Source organism: Drechmeria coniospora, chromosome 03 (genome assembly GCF_001625195.1).
Source record: "Drechmeria coniospora strain ARSEF 6962 chromosome 03, whole genome shotgun sequence".
NCBI lineage: Eukaryota > Fungi > Ascomycota > Sordariomycetes > Hypocreales > Ophiocordycipitaceae > Drechmeria > Drechmeria coniospora.
The window spans coordinates 7,032,444-7,056,992 of NC_054391.1; the positions used below are offsets into that span (position 1 = coordinate 7,032,444).

At 56.7% G+C, this 24,549-nt stretch overlaps 7 protein-coding genes across 7 annotated transcripts; 5 read left to right on the forward strand and 2 right to left on the reverse strand.

The window, feature by feature from the left end:
• Positions 1–50: 50 nt before the first annotated feature.
• On the reverse strand, positions 51–1,061 carry DCS_07688 (acetolactate synthase small subunit precursor; the record flags this gene model as incomplete). The annotated part of the gene is made up of 2 exons (XM_040804972.1): positions 51–231; positions 292–1,061. The coding sequence occupies 2 exons, from the start codon at positions 1,059–1,061 to the stop codon at positions 51–53; spliced, it is 951 nt and encodes a 316-aa protein (XP_040655076.1).
• A 1,293-nt stretch (positions 1,062–2,354) lies between these two features.
• DCS_07689 (60S ribosomal protein L3) lies at positions 2,355–3,769 on the forward strand (the record flags this gene model as incomplete). Its single annotated transcript, XM_040804973.1, has 5 exons — positions 2,355–2,360; positions 2,416–2,501; positions 2,570–2,726; positions 2,779–3,452; positions 3,517–3,769. 5 exons carry the CDS (start codon positions 2,355–2,357, stop codon positions 3,767–3,769), a joined length of 1,176 nt encoding a protein of 391 aa, XP_040655077.1.
• Positions 3,770–4,354: 585 nt separating this feature from the next.
• DCS_07690 (uncharacterized protein) lies at positions 4,355–5,129 on the forward strand (the record flags this gene model as incomplete). The annotated part of the gene is made up of 2 exons (XM_040804974.1): positions 4,355–4,796; positions 4,885–5,129. 2 exons carry the CDS (start codon positions 4,355–4,357, stop codon positions 5,127–5,129), a joined length of 687 nt encoding a protein of 228 aa, XP_040655078.1.
• A 679-nt stretch (positions 5,130–5,808) lies between these two features.
• DCS_07691 (anthranilate synthase component 1) lies at positions 5,809–7,513 on the forward strand (the record flags this gene model as incomplete). The annotated part of the gene is made up of 3 exons (XM_040804975.1): positions 5,809–5,820; positions 5,906–7,319; positions 7,383–7,513. The coding sequence occupies 3 exons, from the start codon at positions 5,809–5,811 to the stop codon at positions 7,511–7,513; spliced, it is 1,557 nt and encodes a 518-aa protein (XP_040655079.1).
• Positions 7,514–10,488: 2,975 nt separating this feature from the next.
• On the forward strand, positions 10,489–12,337 carry DCS_07692 (impB/mucB/samB family protein; the record flags this gene model as incomplete). Its single annotated transcript, XM_040804976.1, has 4 exons — positions 10,489–10,548; positions 10,629–10,926; positions 11,007–11,144; positions 11,202–12,337. 4 exons carry the CDS (start codon positions 10,489–10,491, stop codon positions 12,335–12,337), a joined length of 1,632 nt encoding a protein of 543 aa, XP_040655080.1.
• A 1,859-nt stretch (positions 12,338–14,196) lies between these two features.
• On the forward strand, positions 14,197–16,333 carry DCS_07693 (DUF726 domain-containing protein; the record flags this gene model as incomplete). The annotated part of the gene is made up of 3 exons (XM_040804977.1): positions 14,197–14,776; positions 14,842–15,672; positions 15,726–16,333. 3 exons carry the CDS (start codon positions 14,197–14,199, stop codon positions 16,331–16,333), a joined length of 2,019 nt encoding a protein of 672 aa, XP_040655081.1.
• Positions 16,334–17,214: 881 nt separating this feature from the next.
• Positions 17,215–20,774, reverse strand: DCS_07694 (dDENN domain protein; the record flags this gene model as incomplete). Its single annotated transcript, XM_040804978.1, has 3 exons — positions 17,215–17,666; positions 17,724–20,042; positions 20,117–20,774. The coding sequence occupies 3 exons, from the start codon at positions 20,772–20,774 to the stop codon at positions 17,215–17,217; spliced, it is 3,429 nt and encodes a 1,142-aa protein (XP_040655082.1).
• Between the last annotated feature and the right edge of the window lie 3,775 nt (positions 20,775–24,549).

Genomic DNA, 24,549 nt, shown 5'->3' on the forward strand with positions numbered 1-24,549 from the left:
CTCGTCGCCGGACGCCAACAGCCGCAGCTAGCCACGGTGTGCGGAGCGGACTAACCGGGAGGCAGCTGGCTGGCATCCACGACATCGTCGGCCTCCTTGAGCAACGGCTCCTCGTGAGGCTCGTCAAGAGGCGAGCGGGGCAGGGCCATCAAACCGGTGCGTGCGGACTCAAGGATGCCAAAGGGGGCAATGAGCTTGAGGAAGGAGTCGATCCTCGTCTGCTTGGCGGAGCTGCAGTTTCATTTCCGTCAGCTTGGGGCTTGGCTAGGGTGGGACGGGATCGGGACTTACAGCTCGACGATGCAGCTGTTGGTGCTGATATCCAGCACCTTGCCGCCGAACTGGTGGGTAAAGTAGGTGATGGTCTTCAGGTGCTCGTGCTTGTGACGTAGAGCCTCGCTGGCGGCGAGCTTGCTTGGGTGGAAGTCATGCGTCGACTCCTCGAGAGTCCGGGTCTGGCGATCGACGGGCGCGTCCTCGGGTTCCACGGCCGCCGTCATGCCCCGGTGGTGGGCGAGGAGCTCCTCGAAGTACTCGGGACCGAGGATGTTGATCTTGGCGAGAAGCAGCTCGCGCTGGACGAGGGCGGCATCGCTGTAGTCCAGGACGGCCCAGACGGGCACCTGATCCTCGAGCTGCCGTCGAGCCTGCTCGACCACACCATCCTGGCCGGTCAGGACGATGGTCATGCGGGACAGATCCTCGACCTCGGTGTTGCAGACAACGAGGGAGTCGATGTTGAACCCTCGAGAGGCAAGAATGCCGGATAGACGGGAAAGCACACCGGGCTCATTCTGGACCAGGCAGTTGAGGATGTGTCGCTTCGGGGGGGCCATCGACGGCGTCGGCATCTCGTAGAGGATGTTGGAAACGGCAGCCTGAGCGGACCATGACGGCGGGGAGTTGGCGACGGGCAGAGGAGCCGTTCGGTTTCGGAGGGCCTTGTAGGCAATGGCCGAGGTCGAGCTGCTGCTGGATGAATTGTGCCGGATGGCGGCCCCGAGGGATCTGGCGGGAGCGATCAGGCGCAGAGGCGCAGAGCAACGGCGAAGCAAGGCCATCTTGCGATCGATCAATCGGGAGAGGAAGCAGATATCTCTCTGATCAACTCGGTACGCTTCGCGATGCCGGCCGGCCGACGGTGATGGATGGGCAACGGGCGACGGGGGAGCGATTGGTTTGCACAACCGTGAGTCAGGATGATTGCGAAAAGGATCTCCGTGGGTGCGCCGTAAGTACGCCCAAAATTCAGCTGAGGAGCTCCGGTTCGGAGGCTGCCCGCCCACTGAGAGAGCTTTGTCGCCTGTCGGTAGTGCTGAGAGTGGGGGGGGGGGGGGGGGGCGGCTGTCACGGACCACCAGGGCCGGAAATGGAAGCTAGCGCCCCTGGCGGTGCCTTTCGCTCAGGCTTGGACGACGATCTGCCCAGCCAGACAAGACACTCGGTGTCGAAGAAATGGTTTCGTATCGCGAAAGGGAGCCTGGCGGGTCACGGAGAGTGCAGTATTTCAAAGAAAAACATGCAGATATTCACGAAGGAGTAAGTACACCTACAAGGCCAAGGAAGTACTCACTGGTATAGGCACTGTACTGTAAGTACGGAGTACATGTGACGATAGCTGGGCATGCTCCCTATTGTCGTGCCTGAGTACTAGGTACTGAATGACACTCCGTAGCACGGGTGTTACATAGGTAAGTACAGTACGAACAGAACAGTCCACCAATACATGAGCAAATACGGAGTACTCGTGCAAGTACTTACTACTTACTTACATGTAAGTAAGTACTGTACTGTAAGTACTGTACGGACGGAGTATTGGCGTTACTGCAAGTACCGACATTTGGTGCAGTGTAACTCTCCGCATTACTGTATGATCTGCAACAAGTACTGTCCAACTGCTGCATTATCTGTACATGTACGGAGTATTAGTTGAAGCACACCTATGGAGTAATAACATGTTATATATGCTTACTTACAGTACTTACATGTATGGAGACCGGAGTACTTAAGTACACATATCCAGCACGTACTTATTGTACAGTAAGTACGGAGTATTACTGTAAGTAATTACCGTACAGTAGTAGTTCTACGTAAGTACGGAGTACAACTGTGCAAGGCAAGTACAGGGTGCATTAGTCATACACAGGCGGTTGCAGGGTATTGTCCCAAACACGTGACCTTGCCTGCACAAGTTCTGCAGAGGTCAATTCGGGATTAGCGCTCTAGCACGGGCCACCCACCGTCCGTTGCTATCCTCGCTTAAAATTTCCGCGCACAAACAGTTTGAAAACTCTCTCGGCCCTCTGGAAGTTACCACCTTCATACTAACCCCCTCAACCACCCAGGCGCCCAAAATGAGTGTATGTGGTCTCGAAGATGAGAAACTCCCATCGGCGATGCTAACAGAATCGACAGCACCGGAAGTTTGAGGCTCCCCGCCATGGCTCCCTGGCTTTCCTGCCACGGAAGCGTGCTGCCCGCCACCGCGGCAAGGTCAAGTCGTACGTTGAATCTTCTCGGCCAGGATGGACTCTTGACGAGCGCAAACGCTAATGTGTCGACCGTGCAGCTTCCCCAAGGATGACCCCAAGAAGCCCGTCCACCTGACGGCCGCCATGGGCTACAAGGCTGGCATGACGACCATCGTTCGTGACCTCGACCGACCCGGTGCCAAGGCGAACAAGAAGGAGGTTGTCGAGGCCGTCACGATCGTCGATACGCCACCTGTACGAACAATGCAGCCCGCTTGGCTCTGTGCCTATGGCTAACATCGTTTAGATGATCGTTGTTGGTCTTGTTGGCTACATCGAGACTCCCCGTGGTCTCCGATCCCTCACCACCGTCTGGGCCGAGCACTTGAGCGACGAGGTCAAGCGTCGCTTCTACAAGAACTGGTACAAGAGCAAGAAGAAGGCCTTCACCAAGTACGCCAAGAAGCACTCGGAGAGTAGCGGCTCCTCCATCACCCGCGAGCTCGAGCGCATCAAGAAGTACTGCACCGTCGTCCGTGTTCTCTCCCACACCCAGATCCGCAAGACGCCTCTCAAGCAGAAGAAGGCCCACCTTATGGAGATTCAGATCAACGGTGGATCCGTCGCCGACAAGGTCGAGTTCGGCCACGGCCTCTTCGAGAAGCCCGTCTCTATCGACTCCGTCTTCGAGCAGGATGAGATGATCGACGTCATCGCCGTCACCAAGGGTCACGGCTTCAACGGTGTCACCGCTCGTTGGGGCACCAAGAAGCTTCCCCGCAAGACGCACAAGGGTCTCCGAAAGGTTGCCTGTATCGGTGCTTGGCATCCGTCCCACGTCCAGTGGACTGTTGCCCGTGCCGGTCAGATGGGTTATCACCACCGTACCTCGGTCAACCACAAGGTGTACCGCATTGGCAAGGGCGACGCCGAGGACAACGCCTCCACCGAGATCGACGTCACCAAGAAGAAGATCACGCCGTACGTTTCCCGCCCCCCGCCCGTCCCCCCCCTCGGAATGATGATGGTTAACGTCGAACAACAGTCTGGGTGGCTTCGTCCGATATGGTGAGGTCAACAACGACTTCGTCATGGTCAAGGGTTCCATTCCCGGTGTCAAGAAGCGCGTCATGACGCTGCGCAAGTCCATGTTCACCCACACCTCCCGCAAGGCTCTGGAGAAGATCAGCCTGAAGTGGATCGACACCTCGTCCGAGTTCGGCCACGGCGCTTTCCAGACGCCCGCGGAGAAGAAGCAGTACCAGGGTACCCTCAAGAAGGACCTCGCTTCCGCATAAGCAGCGGCAGCTTGTGTCTTTTTGTTTCTCGGCCATTGCATCGGTGTCGAGGGGTGGTTTCTGCCTTGCTTTAAGCTGGATCGGAGTTCATAATAGGATGACAAAGTATCCAGTGGGAGAGACGTATGAAAATGAAACGATATTCCCAACAACCTTTCCGCCGTGCGCCTCGATCCCGTACCCTGTGTTCATCGCACGCACACAAATGATCTTCCGCCGTACGGTTGGTCTCGTCGGCTCGGCAGCATCGAATCTGTCCGTGCAAGCATGTAGCCAGCCGTAGGCAGCTGGTCCAGGATCACGGTCAGCACCAACAAGCAATATAGAGTAATCATTCATTGTATTCCAACAGCATGGTGTACTTGCGTGCAAGTACACCTACTACATGTACATAAGCGTGATGAATTGTGCCAGTAATTAATTTACGAAAGTACGGAGTACTGACAAGATAGTTGATGCTGCCAGGAAAGGTGGGGCAGATGAGGCCTGCGTCACCCCGCCCCGCTGGAGCTGCATGATGAGCTGCTCGCCGCCCTCATTACTGACAGGCTGAAAACTCCCAACCTTCATCCACGGCTCCTTTACATGCACAGGTGCACTAGCTCCAAACTTGTCGCGTTCAACACCGGACAAAGTCGCATACGGCTCAGCGGTCATCTCGTTCGAGCACCGAAACTACTGAGCCAAGTCCAAGTCTCCTTTGGCAGCCCCGCTGTTGCAAGTCGCCACCTGCACGACGTTCGACGACGACGAGGCTTCTGCACGAGCGCGCCGTTTGGAAGCAAGGATATGGCTAGCGACGAAGACTACATGTCATTCTTGGACAAGGCCAACAAGGATCTCGACGACGGGCTACATATGTCGCGGCAGCAGCAGAACACGGCCAAGGCGCAGTTCCACGCCGTGGACAGTGACGTGCCCAAGGCGATCCAGGATGTCTGCAAGAACGAGGTGTACGTGAGCGAGGCTGATGAGCCGTTTCAGGAGGTGTCCCTCCGATGGACGGGAGGTGATTTGCCGGACGAAGGTACGTGCCGATCGATGGACCATCTCTTCCCCGTCCCACATATCCGGTCGCGTCATGGGCGTTGCGCAGCTGATCGAGCGGTCTGCAGTTGAGTTCGCCACTCTAATCCACCACCATGACCCGGAGAAGGCAGAGATCGAGATCATGGACCCGCTAGACTGGGACTCGACGGGCCAGTACAGCAAGGTGATCGAGGCGGTGCGCGAGGCGAGCAGGGGCAACGACGTGCGGGTGTACCGAGTTGTGAGGGACAAAACGAGAGTGGAATACTGGCTGATTACGAGGGAGCAAGGCAAGATTGTGGGCGTGAAGGCTTTGGGAGTGGAGAGCTGAGGCGAATGTGTGTGACGATGCAGACGAAAAGCTGCCTTCCGTCGGCCGCCAGCCGCGAGAGCTGCACCCAGGTCGTTGGAGGAAGCAGCAATGCGAACAGAGCTTGTCAGCTTGTTGACCTCGCTTGACTTTAACCATGTCATCTCCGTAGTGCTATCCGACGGCAAAACACCTGTTCGTTTGATGATGTCGTGGCACGGTCAAGGATGGTGACAGCAATTGAATCGCCGTTTTATATTTGTGCCTCATGTTCCGTATGTGACTTGGGACAGTTCTATTGAGTGCGGGTGCTCGCCGCTTCGAGACTGCGCCCTTTCCAACCTGACTCGACAAAATTGAAGACGAAACGAGGCATTAATTTCTTCGCTCTCTGATGATAGCTAGGGTGCCTCATACGTACTCCAGTCAGTCAATACGAGGAGTAATTGTTAGCGAGTATGGAGCACACCTGATAGGAACTAATGTGGCTCCGTCGTTGTCCGCCCCTCCGAGAACGGCAGACGCTGGGTACTTGGGCCTGCTGCTCACTAGGCGGCGATAAGAATTATGTTGCCTTATCGCCACTCTTTTCCATCACCACCGACACCACCTGAGATTACCTCACCAACCTAGATAGGCAACTCTGACTCAACATCCAACCTCATTCTCGCCCTCTCTCTGCTCGCACCAACTCTTCGCCATGGCGGGCGCGGTAAGCAAGAATTCTCCCCGGGGCCGCTCTGCCGGCATCCGTTGTTGCTCTCGCTAACGCAATATCCGGACGCTCCTCGTCGCAGCGAGCCATCGTCCCGTCACTCGACACGGTGAAATCTATTGTCGACAAGCCGCACTCGGGCAGCGGCAGGAAACCGACACTCGTGCCCGTATATCGCCAAATCTCCTCCGACCTCATCACCCCGTCCGCCGCCTACCTCAAGATCTCGGCTCATTCGAACTCGGACTTCTCCTTCCTCTTCGAATCTGCCGCCACCGAGCAGGTCGGCCGATACAGCTTCGTCGGCGCCGGCCCGCGCAAGGTCCTCACCACCGGTCCTGGATATGGTCCCGAGACGGACCCCTTGCCTGCGTTGGAGGAGGAGCTCGCCCGCCACGTCGTCGCCCACGTGCCCGGTCTCCAGCTCCCGCCCTTGACCGGCGGTGCCATTGGCTATGTCGGCTACGACTGCGTCCGGTACTTCGAGCCCAAGACGGCGCGGCCCATGAAGGATGTTTTGAAGATCCCCGAGTCGCTCTTCATGCTGTTCGATACCATTGTGGCCTTTGATAGGTTCTTTGGTGTCATCAAAGTCATTAGCTACGTAACCGTGCCGAACGATCCTTCCCAAAGCCTGGACGAGGCATACGAAAAGGCGCGGGCAACGATTGAGGAGCTCGTCGATGTGCTGAATTCACCTGACATGGACATCCCCGAGCAGATGCCCATCGTGCTCGGCCAGGAAGCTACCTCCAACGTGGGCCGTCAAGGTTACGAGGCCCACGTCACGAGACTCAAGGAGCACATTGTCAAGGGAGACATATTCCAGGCAGTGCCATCTCAACGCTTTTCTCGTCCTACCAGCCTACACCCTTTTAATATCTACAGACACCTCAGGACTGTCAACCCTTCCCCGTACCTATTTTACGTCAACTGCAAAGATTTTCAGATCATTGGCGCCTCGCCCGAGCTGCTTGTCAAAAGCGAGGCCGGCAGGGTCATCACGCACCCCATCGCCGGCACCGTCAAGCGTGGCAAGACGCCGGAGGAAGACCAAAGGCTGGCCGACGAGCTGAGCAGCTCGCTCAAGGACCGTGCTGAGCACGTGATGTTGGTCGACCTGGCTCGAAATGACATTAACCGAGTAGGAGATCCCTTTACCGTGCGCGTCGACCGCCTCATGGTGGTAGAGAAGTTTAGCCACGTTCAGCACCTCGTGTCGCAGGTTTCAGGCGTCCTGCGGCCGGACAAGACCCGCTTCGACGCTTTCCGCTCCGTCTTCCCCGCCGGTACCGTCTCCGGAGCGCCCAAGGTGAGGGCAATGGAGCTCATCGCCGAGCTGGAGAAGGAAAAGCGTGGCATATACGCCGGAGCGGTGGGGTACTTTGGGTACGGAAGCGAAGACGAGGACGGAAACCTAACTGAGGGCGCCATGGACACGTGTATCGCGCTGAGAACAATGATGACCAAGGACGGTGTGGCATATCTCCAAGCTGGTACGATTCAACACCCCCGCAGCCGAGCAGTATCGCATGCTGACATTGATTTTTTTTTGTCAGGTGGGGGTATCGTGTTTGATTCTGACGAGTACGACGAGTGGCAAGAGACCATCAACAAGCTGAGCGCCAACATGCAGTGCATCAGCTCGGCGGAGGAACTATACCACCAGCAGCAGCAGCAACAGAAGTAGCAATGAACAATCATAGCGAAGGAAACGGATGGTGCTTGGGGGAATCGATCAAGTTCCCATTTTGAGGCGTTGAAATGGATATCTTTGGTAGGAATAGGATACAATGGAACAGAAGCATATACTGGGGCATTCCGTTGTATCAAACAGTAACTACGCTGTATCTTGACTTGGTTGATGGATACATGTGGTAATTAACTGCCTCACATTCTGATATGCTACCAAGACTTTCTCGGCATGCCCTTGTTCCTAGTGGCGGAGATGATGTCGTGGCCCTTGAGATCTTGACCAACCATGGCTGGAAGTACAGGAGAGTCCTGGAAGTATTCCGTATTTGGACTGGCAACCTTACGTTTCCTGGGCCCCTGAAAGCAAGATTGATCTGGCTCGAAGCACACAATAGATTTCCTTGGGCACAGGCAGACGTGTGATGCGGAGAAGACGCCATTGCTTTTTGTCAGGAATCGTCGCCAGGAGGCTTGCTCGCGCTATGCTGAGCTGAAGGTTGGTTGGTGCTTCCAGATCTGCTCTTTCGGCAGGTCTGGGACGAATAGGACTCAACCGCTTCTTCCTTCAGTATAAGCCTCTTTCCGGTGGCATTCTCAGCCTCTCCGTCGTGGCCAATCGTCCAGCACCATTTTCTTCCACTCACTTCCTCACTCTTGCGCTTGCGGGGGGGGCGACACGCTTCAGAGGGCAGTCGGGCCCAGTAGCATCGTGCCCAGCTGTCCTGCGATACACCTCCAAGGGTTTTGACGACTGGCCGCCGTTCTCCGTATCGTTGGTGGCCAAGGACATGGTGGGATTTTCGACACTCAAGAACTCGACAGGGAATAAGGACGAGCTGGGTGAAGCGTCATCGTTGATGTGATCGATGAGGGGATTCACATATAGCTGGGTGGTAATTTCTTGGGTCAGCAGGCTGTTGTATTCAACCCTCTTGGCTGCTTTTGCTTGCCACCGGAGCGGATGGCCCTTCGGGCGTGGAGAATGAATGGTAGGTTCGGGTGGGAAAGGTGAGTTGCGTAGAATGCTGTGAAGGCTTCCCGAGTGCTGATGCGGGACCTCCCGGCCCTAGTTGTGGGAATTGAGGCGGCCTGTGATGATGACAAACTCTCCCGTCAGTAGGTGACTGGCGGGACCGACAAGCTATGTCTGAAGGTGATAAATTGCACACGCCTGCCATTGTCAGGTCAGCCGCCGCACACCAGAGCGAGGGGGTGAACGTCTTCGTACTTGGGTGGCCACACTCCGATTCAAGAGGAGAATTAGACAGGGCTATCAATGGCGTTTCCGAGTAGTTGAAGGAAACGCGAGGGGTGAAGACTTGAAAGTCTACTGGCGTTGTGCTACCCGAGGCTTGGGATGCGTCGATAGTGCCGACGAGCTCTGCCGGCACGGGCGATGTCTCGCCAATCGAAGCGGCGTATGCATTGTACAGAGTGTTGAATTCCGTAGGATCACGAGCAGGGACGAGACACTCGGCGACGGATGCAATGCCACAGCGCCCCCAATGGATAGCAGGAGCCGTAATAGTGGCGGATGTTCTGGATGAGATCTTGAAGATACCCGAGGACGGAGGGAAGTACCGAGAACTTGACTCGACTTGCACATGTTTACAAGCCAGAAACGACACAACAGGGAAATGCAGTCGGCCATCCGCGAAGTGTGAGGACAAGTGAAGAAGCGTGGAATCCTCGGGCACACCTTCGCGCGAGCATCTACCCTATACGGTAATGTCTGCCTGCGCCAATCTCCACCGGTCTTGGAGGCGTATAACCCTGGCATCGCTTCCTATCGTGCCAGAGCGTGGCATATCATATTCTGCATAGTAAGTGTGTAAGCGCAGGGACCCTGGTTCCAGGCGACGGTGACTGGGATGGTTGTTCGCCAGCCGTGGACGAACCGGCTGCGCCGTTTGATTTCATACAAGTGCCGCTCGATATAACTTTCCAGGCCGGGCCAGGCCAGAAGCATCATCGGACGGAAAGTCGAGCCGACAGTCGAGCCGACAGTCGAGAGCGTGCCAGACGATTGCGTGCTGGTTCCCCTGGGGGCTGCTTCGCGCTTTGCGTCTGATGTGCCATCGTGTGCTTCCAGTAGTTCTTAAAAGCTGTCCGCTTTTGTTTTATTGCATCCTGAACATGCACATGCACACCACTGTACACAGAAGCCGTATCCTGTCAACCATGGTTGCTAACGAGGGAGGTTGGCAATACGGAAACATCAGGGATGTCGCTGCTCAGTGCACTCGGGATCCAACAATATCACGGCCGGTTCAACAGATGCCATGACTTGAAATAGAGAGCGACAGGCCAGACAGTGAAAACGAGCGGGTGGCGGCGGATCCATTGTTGGCGGGAGGCGGGACTGGGAGCGAAAGTGATCTTGCATTCGGGTGTGACGCCAGCAAACAGTCGACATCAGCAGTCGACGTCAAAGTTGGGCTGTCGCCTCCCTGAAATCCAGCAACGTTCCCTCTAGGAATCACAGACACGTGGAAGCAAGGCTGGTTCCTCGTTCAGCATCCAGCTGGGAACCCTCACGGCGAGATGCGGACTGCATGTGCGTCTTCTTGTCTTGTTTTGCGTTAGTGTGAGGAGGAAATGGACTGGAAGGCCGACGCCCATTTGTCAGCTGCTGCCAAGCAGAGCCCAGTCGCCTCTATTTGGCACCACCGTCCATTCACCAAAACGTCCATCAACGTTGATTGATTCTTTGATTGATTCATTCACTCGTTCATTTCGGCTTCCCCCACGACCACGAGACATACCAATATTCTTGGAACGGAGCTATTTCTGGTTGGCATCCGTTCATGGTTTCAGACTCGGACGTACCATAATCTATTGCTGTCAGTTCGCGGCCTGCGGGAAGGCAGTTGTTCCCCCGTAGAGGATGAAATGAAGCAACGGCAGGTTGTTGTAGTTGATTGCCAGTTGCCTGTCTATGGTCGCAATCGTGCGCGATAGCAGCGCAAAATGGACAAGCCCGTGCGAAAGCCACCGAAGCGCAAGGACGACCGCGTTATTCTGCAGTTTGTAAGTAACGACGGCGAGTCCAGTCGGTTCAGCCCCATGCCCCGGCATGTTTGCTTACCACGAATGATGATCCTATTCAGGATTACGACTGCTTCTACGCCCAGGTGCTCGAAAACAAGAACCCTGCGCTCAAGTCACGCGCGGTTGGCGTCAAGCAAAAGAACATCCTCGCAACGTGCAACTACAATGCTCGCCGACAAGGGGTCCAGAAGCTCATGCTCATATCCGAAGCCCAGAAGCTTTGCCCGTCTCTCGTTCTCGTCGATGGCGAGGACTTGACTCCATTTCGGGACATGAGCAAAGTGCTGTTCAACTTCTTCAGATCTCAGTCGTGGAATGGCAGGGTCGAGCGCCTCGGGTTCGACGAAGTGTTCATGGGTAAAATCCGTCCACCTCCTGTGTTCGCGCGGCAAGCCCGTGCTTCCAAGTGCTGTACGTAGCTGATGATTGCCTACCAGACGTCACGGACATTGTCGACTACAACCTGTATTGCCTCAACGGCAACTCAATGGCGAACTCTTTCTTTTACTTGAGCAAGAAGGATCCCGAGCAGGGGTTTGCCTGCGACCTCACCTCCATGGCCGGTTGCGTAGTTGGTACGATGTCTTGTCAGTCTCAACTTCAAGACCATACCTACCTGCGACTACTGCTAGCGTCTCATCTAGCACAGTACCTGCGCTTGAAAATTGAGACCGACTTCGGCTACACGTCGACATGTGGCATAGCCATGAACAAGCTTCTCTCCAAGCTTGTTGGGTCCTGTAATAAACCCCGGAATCAGACAACCTTGCTGGCGCTCGATGAAGAGGATGCCGTGGCATTCATGGATGGTCACATGACTAGGAAAGTCCCGGGTCTTGGGTTCAAGACCTGCATGCTTTTGGAGTCCCATATCCTCGGTCGAGACGTGGAAGCCGATTCGCATTCGTTCGAGTCTTGCGTGACGGTCGGTGAAGTGCGTCAACATCCGACCATGTCGCCAAGCTTCCTCGAGACTCTTCTCGGTGGGCCAGGTGCGGAACGAGGCATCGGTGCCCGAGTTTGGGGCCTCCTTCACGGAGTTGACGGTACCGAAGTCAAGGAGGCCAGCGATATCCCATCACAAATCAGCATCGAAGACACTTACAAGGGCCTAGAAACCATGGCGCAGATCACGGAGGAGCTCCATAAGCTGTCGTGCTCTCTAATTCGCAGGATGAGGATAGATTTAGTTGTCCCCGACGATGGTGCCGGTGTGCCCGGTGCTCAGAAATGGGTGGCGAGACCGAAGACTCTGCGGTTGTCCATCAGATCGTGGCCAAGCAGAAAAGCGCCGGAGAGCCAAAGCATGAACTTCAGCCGCATCTCGCGTTCATGTCCGCTACCCAACCTAGTCTTCGATCTCGCCGCCGACATTGACGAACTTGCGATGCGACTCGTCGCTGATGCGCTGCTGCCGCTGCTGCGACGCTTGCAGCCAGAGCAAGGGCCTCACAGGTGGAATCTTCAGCTGTTGAATATATGTGTGGCCAACATGGTCGCCGGAGCCGCCGACGACAAGACTGGGGCGGGAAGAGACATCGCGGTCATGTTTCAGCGGCAAGACGAGGTGCTGCGTCCGTGGAAGGCGGTCGAACCAGTCGATAAATGGCAAGGCACTGGCTCAGAGTTCAACGCGACAACGGACGAAGACTCGGGGAATGATGGGACGTGGGATGATGCGGTGCACCCTCTTTGCCTAACGTGCGGCCACGCTGTTCCGCATTTCGCGATGGCTGCTCATTCCAGATATCATGATTTAGGTGAATGATTCCGAGGCTTACCATCCATCTGTTGTACGGCGAATGATCGTGAGCGCCTTGAAAGCCTCATCCGAGGCTGCGGAGATCCAAAGGCGCTTGGCGGCTTTGACAGCCGCACGAACGAACGCGTTGCAGTTCGAACCAGGGGTGAAACAAGAGAAGGCGATTTTGCCAACAAGGCTAGCATTTCGAGGTTCCGAAACCAGCCCTCGGCAAAGATGGACAGGACATTATGCCTCTACAAACTGGCCCGCGTGGGCATGAATCCAGTTTGACGTCAATAGGACTTTGAGAGAAGGCAGTGCTATGGCGAGATATGAGGCCAGCATCACCTGTTTCCGAGGTCTGGTGGTGAGAGACCTCGGAATCTTGATGTTGCCCACCCGTGCTGACCTGCGCAATGAGGTGCCCAGCAGGTTGCCGCAGAAGTCAGTAGAGGGTGGTTGGGTCTCGTCGCTGGTCACTGGTCGCCGAGGGAACCCATGATCGCCATGCTGCGGACGTATTGCATCTCATACATCGGAACCGAGTCTGGCCATGGCGAACCGCATAGGAAGCAAACAGATGGCCCTCGGACCGATACACTGGCTCCATGAGTTTGTGGGGCCCATCACTGGTCGTACAAGCCGATTTTCCTCGGTGAATACGGGCACCAAAGCCCTGCATCGCCGTGTATACGTGCGATTTCATAATTAAGAGCTCGACTCGGTCAGCAAGACTGCGCAACCAACGAGCCAACAAGCCGGCGAGGTAGGTCGAGATGAGTATTGCAAGAAGGATCAGGTTGCAGGGAGGTGAGGATCGCGATGGCTCGAGCTGCAGGCCGAACACTTGATGCATGGAAGATGCTGGGAAACGGGCAGCACGTAGGGGTTGTGAGAAAGAAGGTGCTTTTTGGCATCACGCAGTAAAAATGGCAAACGAAGAGGCCGGCCGCGGATAGCGAATGGTTCGTCCACCAGTCATGAGCCTCCGTCCCTCCTTCCCATGAAGGTCCCTAATCGGGAGTGCTGGCCGTCAGGGGCAGACAAGCGCAGAAAGGCAGGCAGGCGCGCATGTCTGGCTGGATAATAGGTGGTGGCAGGAAATGCTGAGAACTTGGTGTACGGACTACATGTATCTGAATGGACATGGCAAGAGCAGCGCACACCCGCTCCTACATCATCAAGAACCAGACGAGGCACTCAAAGGCACTTTAAGGCACTCAAAGGCACTTCAAGGCACTGCCATGCCATCCATGACTGCTGCGTCTTCGCCTCGCTTTCACGGCCTTTCAGTTTCTCCTCCCCCCACGAACCAGAGCAGAAACTCGAAATCGGACCCCCAACTATTTCCCCAACGATTCTGCTTTCCATTCACTCCCGACCGCAGAGCCCACTGCCAGACTTCCAGCTATCAGCTGCCTAGCCGACTGTCATGGCCTATCTGCACCCTCCTGCCCGCTTGCAGACGGTTCCTTCTCATACAGCAGCCATCGCCCACGAGGTGCCGGAGCGACACAATCTCTTGGACTTCTGCCTCAAGTCCTCTTGTTGAAATATCTTTGCAAGAGAAGGTTCTGCACCCGCCATCTTTCCATGTCTGTCCGTTTCCACTGCTTCAGGCAGGTCAGGTCATTGACGCAACCTCTCATCCCTCATCGCTTGTTTTGACACTGCCGCAACTTCATTGTCTGCCACGCCCATTCCGTAGCAACCGGCTTCCCCATCTTCAGTTGGCTTCCAAGACAAGCAAAATCATTCCTTCGGTTCCAGCTGTTCCCGCAGGCCAGGAAGCCGGAAGCACAGCTGCCCGCCCCGAGCTTTGGTCTTGTTCGAGTTCGCCACTCGACATCAGACCGGATCGTGAATCGTCTTGACACGTTAACATGGGACGAGGAGGCCGTGGAAGTGGCCACCAGTCCTTCCGTCGACCGGTCGACCTCACAGGCATTCTCTCCATTGCGGAGAGGAATGACCTGACGACCCTCGTGAATGCCATCACGGAGAAGATGCACAACGACATCAGCAACATCTTCGATTCCCCCACCATCACGCCCGTTCTTGGAGAACAGGGCCATCACCACTGGCACTCCCTTTCTCTCGTCCAAAAACGCGACGGCGACAAGGAAAACGAGCTTGCTGCCATTCCGAGCGCCCCGCGCCTTCCGAATGCTGCGGGAGATGGCTCCATGATATGCAGCGATGCACACCAGATCGGTATAAAGGAAGAAAAGGAGGCCATGGCGCCCCAGTTACGAGAGCTAAAGAAGGAAGCGCTCCTGTTCTTCCGCAAGTGGCAAAACGCTATTATTCAGAGAACTCGGGAACTCAGCATCACAGATCCTTCTGCTGCTGCTTCAAACCCCCCTCGTGGACGGGGTGCCCGTGGAGCTCGAGGAAGTTTTCGCGCTCGTAGTGCTCGCGGAGGTTCCAGGAACTATCGTGCTATGTTGACCTTGGCCACGGGTAAGTTAATTGGCTCCCTCGTCGTGTGCATGCACCTGGTGTTGCCTGGGTTTAACGCAACACAGGCCCCCCCCGTTCTCCCACCAGCCAGATGGATCGTCAGCTCTCCAACAGGTACTCACCAATTCCGAACACACTGTGGACTCTCCACGTGGACAAACGAAAACTTTTGTTGCACATCGTCATGCTTCTCGTCCTGTCGCTCCAGGATTTCAACGCCAACGCACGAGTCTTTCTCCTTCACCTGACGTCATCCCTTAATCTCTCTCTGGCCGTGTATCATATCGAAGAACTTCGCATATCCAAGGCGCTTGCCAAAGCGGCGCTCGAGTTCTGCCCTGTCGATGAAGCTGGCCAGAAGATGGAAGAGCAAAAGGGTCCCAAGCGATGGAAAGTTGGGTCCGGCGGCTCTGGCCCGAACACCACGATTTCCGGATCCCTCAAAGCCGCAGGAATCGGAGCGTTTGATAATGGCGTCAGCCTGTCCTGCATTGCCGTCACCGGTTTGCTCGGCCCGATGGCAGATCATGGCCATCTGCTAGGCAACTTATTTGGAATCAACGCCGTGAGACCTACTAGTAAGATGCTCGACACCTTCCTCAGGGACATTTCGGATTTCGCCTTTCTGCGCCTAGGCGGCGAGACTCATTCCGAGTACCGCGACGCCAAGGAAATGCCTGCCGAGAATCGTAGGCTGCGGGTGGTCATCGCCATGGGCGGTTGCTTATCCAGCAGCGAGGATGTGACCAAGCCATGGCGATACCTTGGAAGCCAGACGGAATCGTATGCCGTCCAATGGGACGTTGCAGCCCTCATGAACTTGGGAAGTGCCCTCGAGACGGTCATCAAGAGCACGGCTTGGGAGAGCGCCAAGCGGGATATCAAGTCGAGGTCAAGTAAGGAAGTCGAGACCTCTCCAATTATGTGGCACTGGCTAAACCGCCTGCAGTTTTTCGGAGCCTCGTCGATTCCTCATGGCCAGTCGCTTTACTCAAGGTCAGCAAAATAATCGACAATCCTTGGAGCTGGGGGATGGTGAGGGCCGAAAAAGCAGGCGCGCTTCTGGCCGATTCCCTCGTCCGACACAAATTCCAAGGCGAGCGCTCAGTCTCTCTCATCGGATACGGTCTTGCCGCCAGGTCCATCTACACATGCCTCATGGTGCTGGCGGAGCGCCGTCAGTTTGGCTTGATTGATTCCGTCGTCATGATCGGCACGCCTGCGCCGTCGGAGAGCCGCGTGTGGCTCACGCTCAAAAGTGTCGTGACTGGCCGGCTCGTTAACGTGTACTCGGAGCAGGACTTCATTCTCGGCTTCCTTTACCGGATGTCCAACATCCATTTCGGCGTCGCCGGCCTGCAGGAGATCCAAGGAGCCCATGGGGTTGAGAATCACCACGTCAAGCAACTGCCCCGCGGTCACTTGGACTACCAGAACTTGACGGGCCAGATTCTCAGGGATATAGAATGGGATGGCCTCGATATGAACGCGATCAGGGTTGACCAGGTCCAATCCCAGAAAGCGGCAAGGCGAGGAAGAGGCAGAAATCGCAAGTAAGGGAGGGCGAAGGACGGTGTTGGCATATCATACTATTGATTGGCGGGATCCGCCGTTCCGGGATCTCCTGGCATCGTATCAGGCAAAGGCGAGGAACGGAGTTTTAGGTAGTACTTCGCACATACTCGTTAGCTGCAGTAGCAACAGCCGACAAGATACCAATTTGACTTGTACCAATCTTGTGTTAGGTTTGCAGGGGCTCTGCACAGTGGCCTGCCGCAGCAACCACCAACGTATGTACGTACGGCACATGCATGTCACCATGCAGTCGGAAGTAATTATCCGCAATTTCTTATCAGATACACGTCTCTGCGGACCGCCCGGCAAATGGCGTAATATTCCATTGTTCACATTTGTGCTTGTCTACAAGACTCCACCCAAGCTTCCGGCGGGCTAGAGACGAGAAGAATTAATACAAGGGGACCGGCCGCCTGCTCCACGCGACTATATACATGTATGCGTGTGCATGTCTCCGTGTTGCCCCGTCCGCGCCTTCGCTCCGAGGTGACAGGCAGCTCTGAACTCTCCGTAATATTCACCGTCCCCATTCAAGGCTTCTTGCCAGAAACCCGAGAAAAGGCTTTTATTGGTTTCGTTCACATCCCCGGACCAATGGGGTGAGCAGGTGTGATGTGAAGAAAATCAAGAGAACGGGGCTTGATGCACACACGGGCGGGTTTGAACCAAGGTGGAAGCATCCTCGTATCATACAGCATTCGGGTTCTGGCCAGCACTACGGAAGGCAAACTCACGCTTCCATTGCCAGTAGCTGGCCCTTATAGCGGAAGCTTTGCTAACAGCTGATGCTGGTGCTGGTGGTAGGTAGGGCGGCAGTGGTGGTGGTAGTGATGAAGGTGATCGTGGCACCTTGTGGAGGCGAATCATGAGGGGGGTGTCGTGCCGAGCATGCTGGGAACTTGCTTGCGGATGAGACCCCTTGCACCGCGTTGCTCCATGCGCGGAACTCCTTGAATGGCACGAGGCTCGCGCATCAGGGTGCAGTCGAGTCTGGATGGTATGCGCGTGACGACGGAGCGGTATTCTCCAGGGAAGTTGCCCTTGGGCAGGGGCACAGATGCCGTTCGCCAGATATGGTCCGATGTTTCCGTCAGGAAGCTTGGGCGCTTGCTGGTTGGGGTCCGGGGCGGCGTTGACGTGACCCATGCATTCGCCGACGGTGGGTGCGAGGCTCGGATGGTCGAGAGACGAGACAGTCCCGAGGAAAGGCCAGATCGGCCACGGGCCCGCTTGGCGATGATGATTTCATCAAAGACGCGTATCGCCGAGTCGGTCGGCGGTTTCGTCTCGCGTTGATGTATGAATTCATTAAACGCTGGCGAAACAGCTGTCAGTGCGGGTGTGGAAGGTGACGAGCGTATGGGAGACATACCTTGCGTGTCCCGCAGCATCACCGTGTACTCCTGCTGATCGTACGGCAGGCTCTTGACAAAGCCATCCATGTCAAAGGCGTACAGCTGACCATTGCTCTTCTGCTGCTTCGATGGCCGACCGAGATACTTTCGGTACGTGTAGAGCAGACTAGCCATGCATCGCACGAAAGCGGCTCGAACACGGTCTTCGTGAAAGGCCTCCGGGCAGACGAGCGAAACTTGACCGAGGCACCTGCCGTGGGCGAAGATATTGCAGGAGTTGCACTGATAGATGCCGTCTCCCTCGGATTTGTCGTCGCAAATGGTGCACGTCGAAGACACGTCCCTGGAATTGAGGCCGAAGCAGTGGCCTTCGACCCAGACCGTGGTCTCCGTGTTCCGCACAGGCTGTATCTGCATGCTAGGCATGATGGTCGACGCAGCCAGCGTCGACTGCGCGTACGTCGAGGGCGCGTAACCGCCTCCGAGTGACGTCATTGTATCAACCGAGATGCCGGAGATGGAAGCATTCGGTTGATGGCCTGTCAGGAAGGGCAAGCTCGGGCGGTGGGCTGGGTGGAATTTGTCGAGGCCAAACGACGAGCTTCGACGACCACCCTTGTCGATTTCGAAGTGTCCGGATCGCTTCTCGCGCAGCGTGACCGTCAGAGCAAATCCAGAGTCGCTCTTCGACAGGGGCGTCGTGGGCATTGGCGGGAAGATGGTGGAGACGGGCGAGACAGAAGACTGTGGGCTCGTCCGGCTGGACTTCCCGGTCCCGGGCCGGTCAGACTTGACGGCGGCGTCCGCGGCGGAGGCGGAGATGGTGAAGGCGTTGAAGACTGGAGGGTGAATTTGATCGGCCGGGTCGGCATCGCCGAAGCTGGATGAGTTCTGGGAAACCCACTTGCCCAGGGTTGAGGGAGGCGCGGACGGGGTGAAGACGGTGCGGTTTTCGGACGAGAAGGAATCGTACGGGTAGGACTCGATCGCGTACGGCGGCGGCCCGACAGCGACGCCGTAGCGCAGGGTGTGAGGGGCGGCGACTTGCAGGAGCGACATGAGCTTTCGTCGATGCTGTCTCGGCAGCCGGTGAGGCTGCGAGGTGGCATCGATGGCATCCTTGTCGAGGTCGACGAGCACGTAGTCGTCCTCGGGCAGCTCTATGCGGTCGTACCGGCGCTCGATTCCGACAATGTAAGGACAAGGGGCTTCGAGGGCCGAGATGAGCCTCGCGGGCAGGACGGGGATGAAGATGCTTGCCCAGGCGAAGGGGTAAAGGAGGCTCGCCAAGCCGTGACAGGCGAGGTGCAGCATGCTCGTGTGAGAGGAGAGGAAGATGATCCTGGATTCCGACATGGCGTACTCGAACAGGGCGATGATGTTCTCGAGCGAGAGGCACCTGAAGAGCGCGTAGAGGTCGATGGTCCTGGATCCGGGGAGCTCGTTGGCGGCCTCCTTGCGCGAGTACAGCCGCAGGTCCCTCACGCCGAGCTCGACCTGGGTCTTGGAGCCGAGGGGGCTGAAGGCCTCGGTGCAGAGGTTGACGACGTAGCGCTCCAGCGGCTGCCAGCGGCCGACGACGGGAGAGCTCGGGGGGATGCGCAGGACGGTGCCGTCCATCATGGGGACGAGAATCGACTTGAGCCACTCCTTCCAGAAGGCCATGTTGGCGGCATCGCGGCCGAGGACGCCGTAGGCGCGCGGTATCCAGAGGCCGCTCTCGCCGGCGGTGAGGCCGTCGATCTTGGAGGCGGCACCGTGCCTGAGCGGGCGCAGCATGTCGGTCATGAGGGAGATCTTCTCCTCGACGCTGCTGATCTCGTCCTCGAGCCTGTCCCTCGCGGGGGCGCCCGAAGGGATGGTCGGCAGCTTCGACAGGAGGTGCGAGAGGTGCGATCGCTCCTTGGCCAGGCGCACGCCCAGGCTGGCGGCCAGCTCCCGCTCCTCGTTGGACATGTGGCTCTGGCGCCACTGCTCGCACTTGATCTCGACGACGTCGGCCACGTCGGCGGTCAAGGCGGTCCATATGATGATGGTAATGCCGTACAGCTTGGCGTTATCCTCGGACGTCATGGTGAAGCCGTGCCAGGTCGACCTCGGTCGCTCGTCGGAGGAGACGATTTGAATGTCGTTGGGGAAGGCGAACATGGGAACGTAGTCGGGGAATTTGCCGCGCCTGGGGATCTCCTCGGTCGCCGACCTCGGCGGGTACCGATCGAGAAGCACCGGCTCGAACCGACGTTTGAGGGGGTGCATGTCGGGGTCAAGGTTCAAGGGCTCGGGCGGCGGCATGACCGAGTTGTAGTTGCTCAGGCGTTTGGCGGTGCGAACGGAAGCTGCGGCGGATCGGACTCGTCGTCAGCCACGCCGGTCCGTCGGCGGCGCTCGTGAGGGGATGGAGAAGACGTACCTGCTCTGGCGGAAGCGCCGGGCCTCGCGGAGGAGGGCTGCTTGCGCAGGCTGCTCATGTCCCTGAAGCTCATCTTGCGGCGAATGCTGCCCTTGATGCTCCTCAGCGGGCTCACCCGGCCGCTGGCGGCGTTGTCTTCGGCACGGATGCGGCCGGCGCGAGGGTTCACCATGGGGGGACGCGCCTGGGTTTTGGCGCCTGCGGAGAAGGAGAGGTCCTCGAGGAAATGCTCCCGCTCGGCGGCAAACTTGAACAAGGCCTTGTCGAAGTCGAAGTCGGCCATGAGGTGAGCGGATGCCGGCTCGACGGCGGCACCGTTGGAGACGCTGCTCGAGCCCGAGGGTTTGACGGGCCTTATCGTCGCGCTGCTCCTGTTGCTCTTGGTGTTGCCTTCGAGCTCGTCGAGGGTGTTGACGGAGGACCGGCCGTCCAGCGACACCTTGGATAGACGATTGGCCGAGCTCTGGCGCGAGTGGCGGGCTCTCGCCATCCTGTGCTGGTCGTTGCCGTTTGTCCGCAACTCGTCGGGCTCTCCATCCTCGGTGATGGTCGACTCGACGGGGACGGCGAGCGAATGCGGGGCAGCATCGTCGTAGGATATCGCCTCTACTCCAGCGATCCAGAAATAGTCCGCCAGAGGGGTCGAGGAGCCCTCCATGTCATGTCAGAGTTGGTCGAGGTTCGAGCTGGAGAGGGCCGAGGACGTCGCGTCGTCGTCCTCTAGGTGGACGCGCTGCCAAGTTCGCCTGCTCCCTCTACCTCGTCTCGAACGATTCGCCCCGTGCCCTCTACTCGGTGCACTCCGTGTTTTTGTCTGGCCGCTGTCAAGCGTACGCTCGAGACGCGGGGCGGGCGTGCCGGTGCAGGGCGCGGCGGAGATTTCGTCGCGCGATACGCCAACCAGCCAGCCGTGGTCGGGGAGGGAGGGAGGATTCGTTTGGGGAAACGGTACGGACGTTGTCGCTCTCGGGCCTTGGCGACGAAAGACACAACACAGAAGCCGGCGGCGATGGACGCGGAGCGAGATCGTGCAAGGATGAATCGGAGGGGTCCGTGGGAGGGGGGATCGAGCTCGGACGCAGCAGGGGAACGGGGAAGCTTTGAGCTAGATGCCAGGCTGCGTCGGAAAAAGGAAAGGATGGGTAGGTGGGTTGGTGCCTATCCGGATGGCGTGCCTCGCGCACGAACGCAGTGCAGTCGGGGGGTCCGTGACGGAAGGCGAGACGAGACGAACGAGGTTGGTAGGTAGAATCGACGGGAGTGGCCCGAGGCAATAAATGAATGAGCGGGCGAGAGGTGGGCGAGAGGTGGGCGAGAAGTGGGTGAGAAGTGTGCTCGGTGAGAAGCGGGCGGCGGTGCGTGTTGACGTTGGATGTTGGTCGTCGGACGATGGACGGCAGACGACGGACGGCTGAACGGATGGGTGGATGAGTAGCGGATGGGTGGATGGATGGATAAATGGATGGATGATGGACGGAGAATGAACGGCTGCAGGGCATGGAGGAAGGGGAAAGATTTGCCATGCAGGAATGCTTGCCTCCCAAGGTTGAGCTTGACCTGAATCCCCCAAATCTGTCAATGGGCAATCAATCTGTCGATCGGCTTAGGCGCCAGCGAATAATAATTACTGCTACCCTAGGTGTACGGATACCAGGTACGTACTTTGTCTCCGTACCCTGCACTGTGCAACAGTACTTGCATGGACAGGAAGCCCTCGCACGCTTGCCTTTGCGGGACGTGGTACGCGGTACGTGGGCTCGTAAGTACACGCAAGTACTTGCTTCGCGGGTACCGTGAATTTGGGTTCGGTTGGTGTGCGGTATCATTACAAGCTGATGGCACCTCGTAGCTGTACTTACCGTACTGTACTTGCAAGCACTGCACACGTACCGCGTACTCGTACAGCATATTCATTCTACACAGCGCGCAGTGATTGCACGCTGCACGTATATGAAGTGGTAGTATTCTGTCCTCCTTGTGCGCGAGGTACTCCTACTCCTAGGTTTGGTTCAAAGTTGGCATGGCACGCCTCGGACTCGGCGCACCAAGAGGCTCGAGCAGGCTTGCGGGCGCCTGTTGCGTGACCGAAGCGTACCTGGCAGTGCCCTGCCGCCGGAACTGGTTGTACTACCAGTTGTACTGTAAATATAGGTCATGGTTAGTACGGAGTGGTTGAACGCGTAGCACACTTGCTCACTTACTCGTAAGTACTAGGTACATGTACAGTACAGTACAGCGCACCAACACCCCGTAACATGTACGAGGTACCTACCAGGTAGCAACTACTAGGTACCTAGTACTTAAGTACATGACAACAGGGCTCCATCTCGCCCCGAGCAAAGTACGGTACGAGCATGGAGGTCACCCCCAGCAACTAACAGTACACCCAAGTTACAAAGTAGGTGTACGTTGTAAGGTGACTACATGTACGGAGCACAAGTAAGTAGCACAAGTAAGGTACAAGTATTCCGTATTATTCCCGACAAGCCGGGACTTTGGGGTTGGTGCCACCACCCAGGCGCCCATCTTCCCTAGCAGGCGCGAATTTTGGTGTTCCTTGCCCAGCACCGTAGTCCAAATAGAGGTATGTAGGTTCAAACCAGGCACCCTGCCTCGCCACTCCTGGCTGGATACTAAGAGCGTACTGAGACTAGTCCAGGCACGCCCAAAAGCCGGCCCATTGGTTCCTCGACCTGCCAAGTGACTTCAATAAGGGACAGCACCAAGTACATGTACTCACATGTATACAGTAGGTGTCAACTAATACAGTACTGTACTCAAGGAAGATCTGGGGCGTACAAGAGGTCGGCACCTACAGCACGAGTACAAGTACTGCCAGTAACCGCACCAGGCACTTGTACGCTGCATTAGTACCTAGTATCTACTGTGCGTGGCACAAATCTACGAGGACACTGATTTGCGAGCACAACATGGTATACCGTACACCTATTGGTACGCCTACGTGTAAGAAGTACACTTACTTACATGCATATACTGCATGGGGGTGGTCAGAGTGTGATGTGATGGACGTGACGACATTTGGCCTGGTTTATTTCTGAGCTTGGATTTCCAGGCCCCCTCCCCCCCCCCTCCCCGGCCGAAGTACGAAGTGCTCTGAGCAATTTTTCCTGAGACGGCGCAAGGGGCATAGGGGTAAAGGTACGGAGTACACGCAAGTAAGTACATGCAAGTACGAGTCCTTACTCGCATACTCTCCACTCGTGATCTCTGGGGTCCAGAGGCTGGCAGTTCTCGGGTGTATTTGCAACAAAAAAAGAGGTGCGCGACATTTATTTTGGTGAACGAATACAAGTACCCACAAATATAGTACAAGTACTCCGTAGCTGCAAGTACTTAAGTACTAGGTAAGTACGGCAACATACTGTACTCCGTCCTCCGTGGTACAGTACAGTACAGCTACAGTAAGTACTGTATGCACACGCACGGATACGATAGTTGCCGTTTGCAGGGTCCGCCAACAGCATGGCCTCGGCATCTTTCTTTCTTTCGTTCTTCGGAGCAATAATCACCGCCTACCTACCGACTCTACTTCGTCAAGCGACAGGCAAATGCATGTACTGTACGCAGAATTTAGGTGTAAGCTGCCTTCGTTGTGGACCTAACCCTGCTGGGCGTGCGTGTGCCTTCCTTGCCACTTCGCTTTCCAATTGCAAACATATCGGATGCCCTATAGGCTACAGGGTAGCGGTCGCCCATGGCTTCACGATACCTCACGACTGCTGGGGTGGCAATCACAATACCAAGTGCACGACGAGTAATATACTTGATCAACTTGTGATTTTCTGCCATTCGAGGTGGGTCGAATATTCACCGACGCCATTCACATTTCACCGATACGGTTGAGCCAAATGATGGATTTCATACCATCGAGCTAGCCAGGCGAGGTGCACGCGTATGTACGTGTCTCCCTTCGAACAAACAGGACGGCAACGACACGGAGCATCCCGGGGCTTGGTGTAAGCAAGCAACCATCATTTGCTCGTAGGCGGAGGCGAGACAGAATCGCCGGCCGAGATCCGGATTTTGGAAACGAGACGGATGTAGGTGCCATTACTCGACGTCCACTTGCATGGCAATCCCAATCGACGAGATGGGATCAGCAGTGAGCGGGAGGGGCCTACGGAGCCGGGTCCCAACCCTGTGTCGGGTGTTGTCCGTTTCCCTCATCCATCACAGGCACGGAGTAGGTCCCCCGTTCCCCATGCATTGATTATTACGTGGAACATGGCCGGAAGCCATTGGACCACGTGTAGCGGGATAGCGGCCAGACTCGGCCACGTAGCATGCGGATCGGCAGCCGGGATGACTTGTCGCAGCTCGAAACGTACCTACCGCGTACCGACGTATGCACCGGTACGTGTTCTGGATTCTCTTGCCTTTGCCGCGATACTTGGTACCCGTTGCAGCCGTAC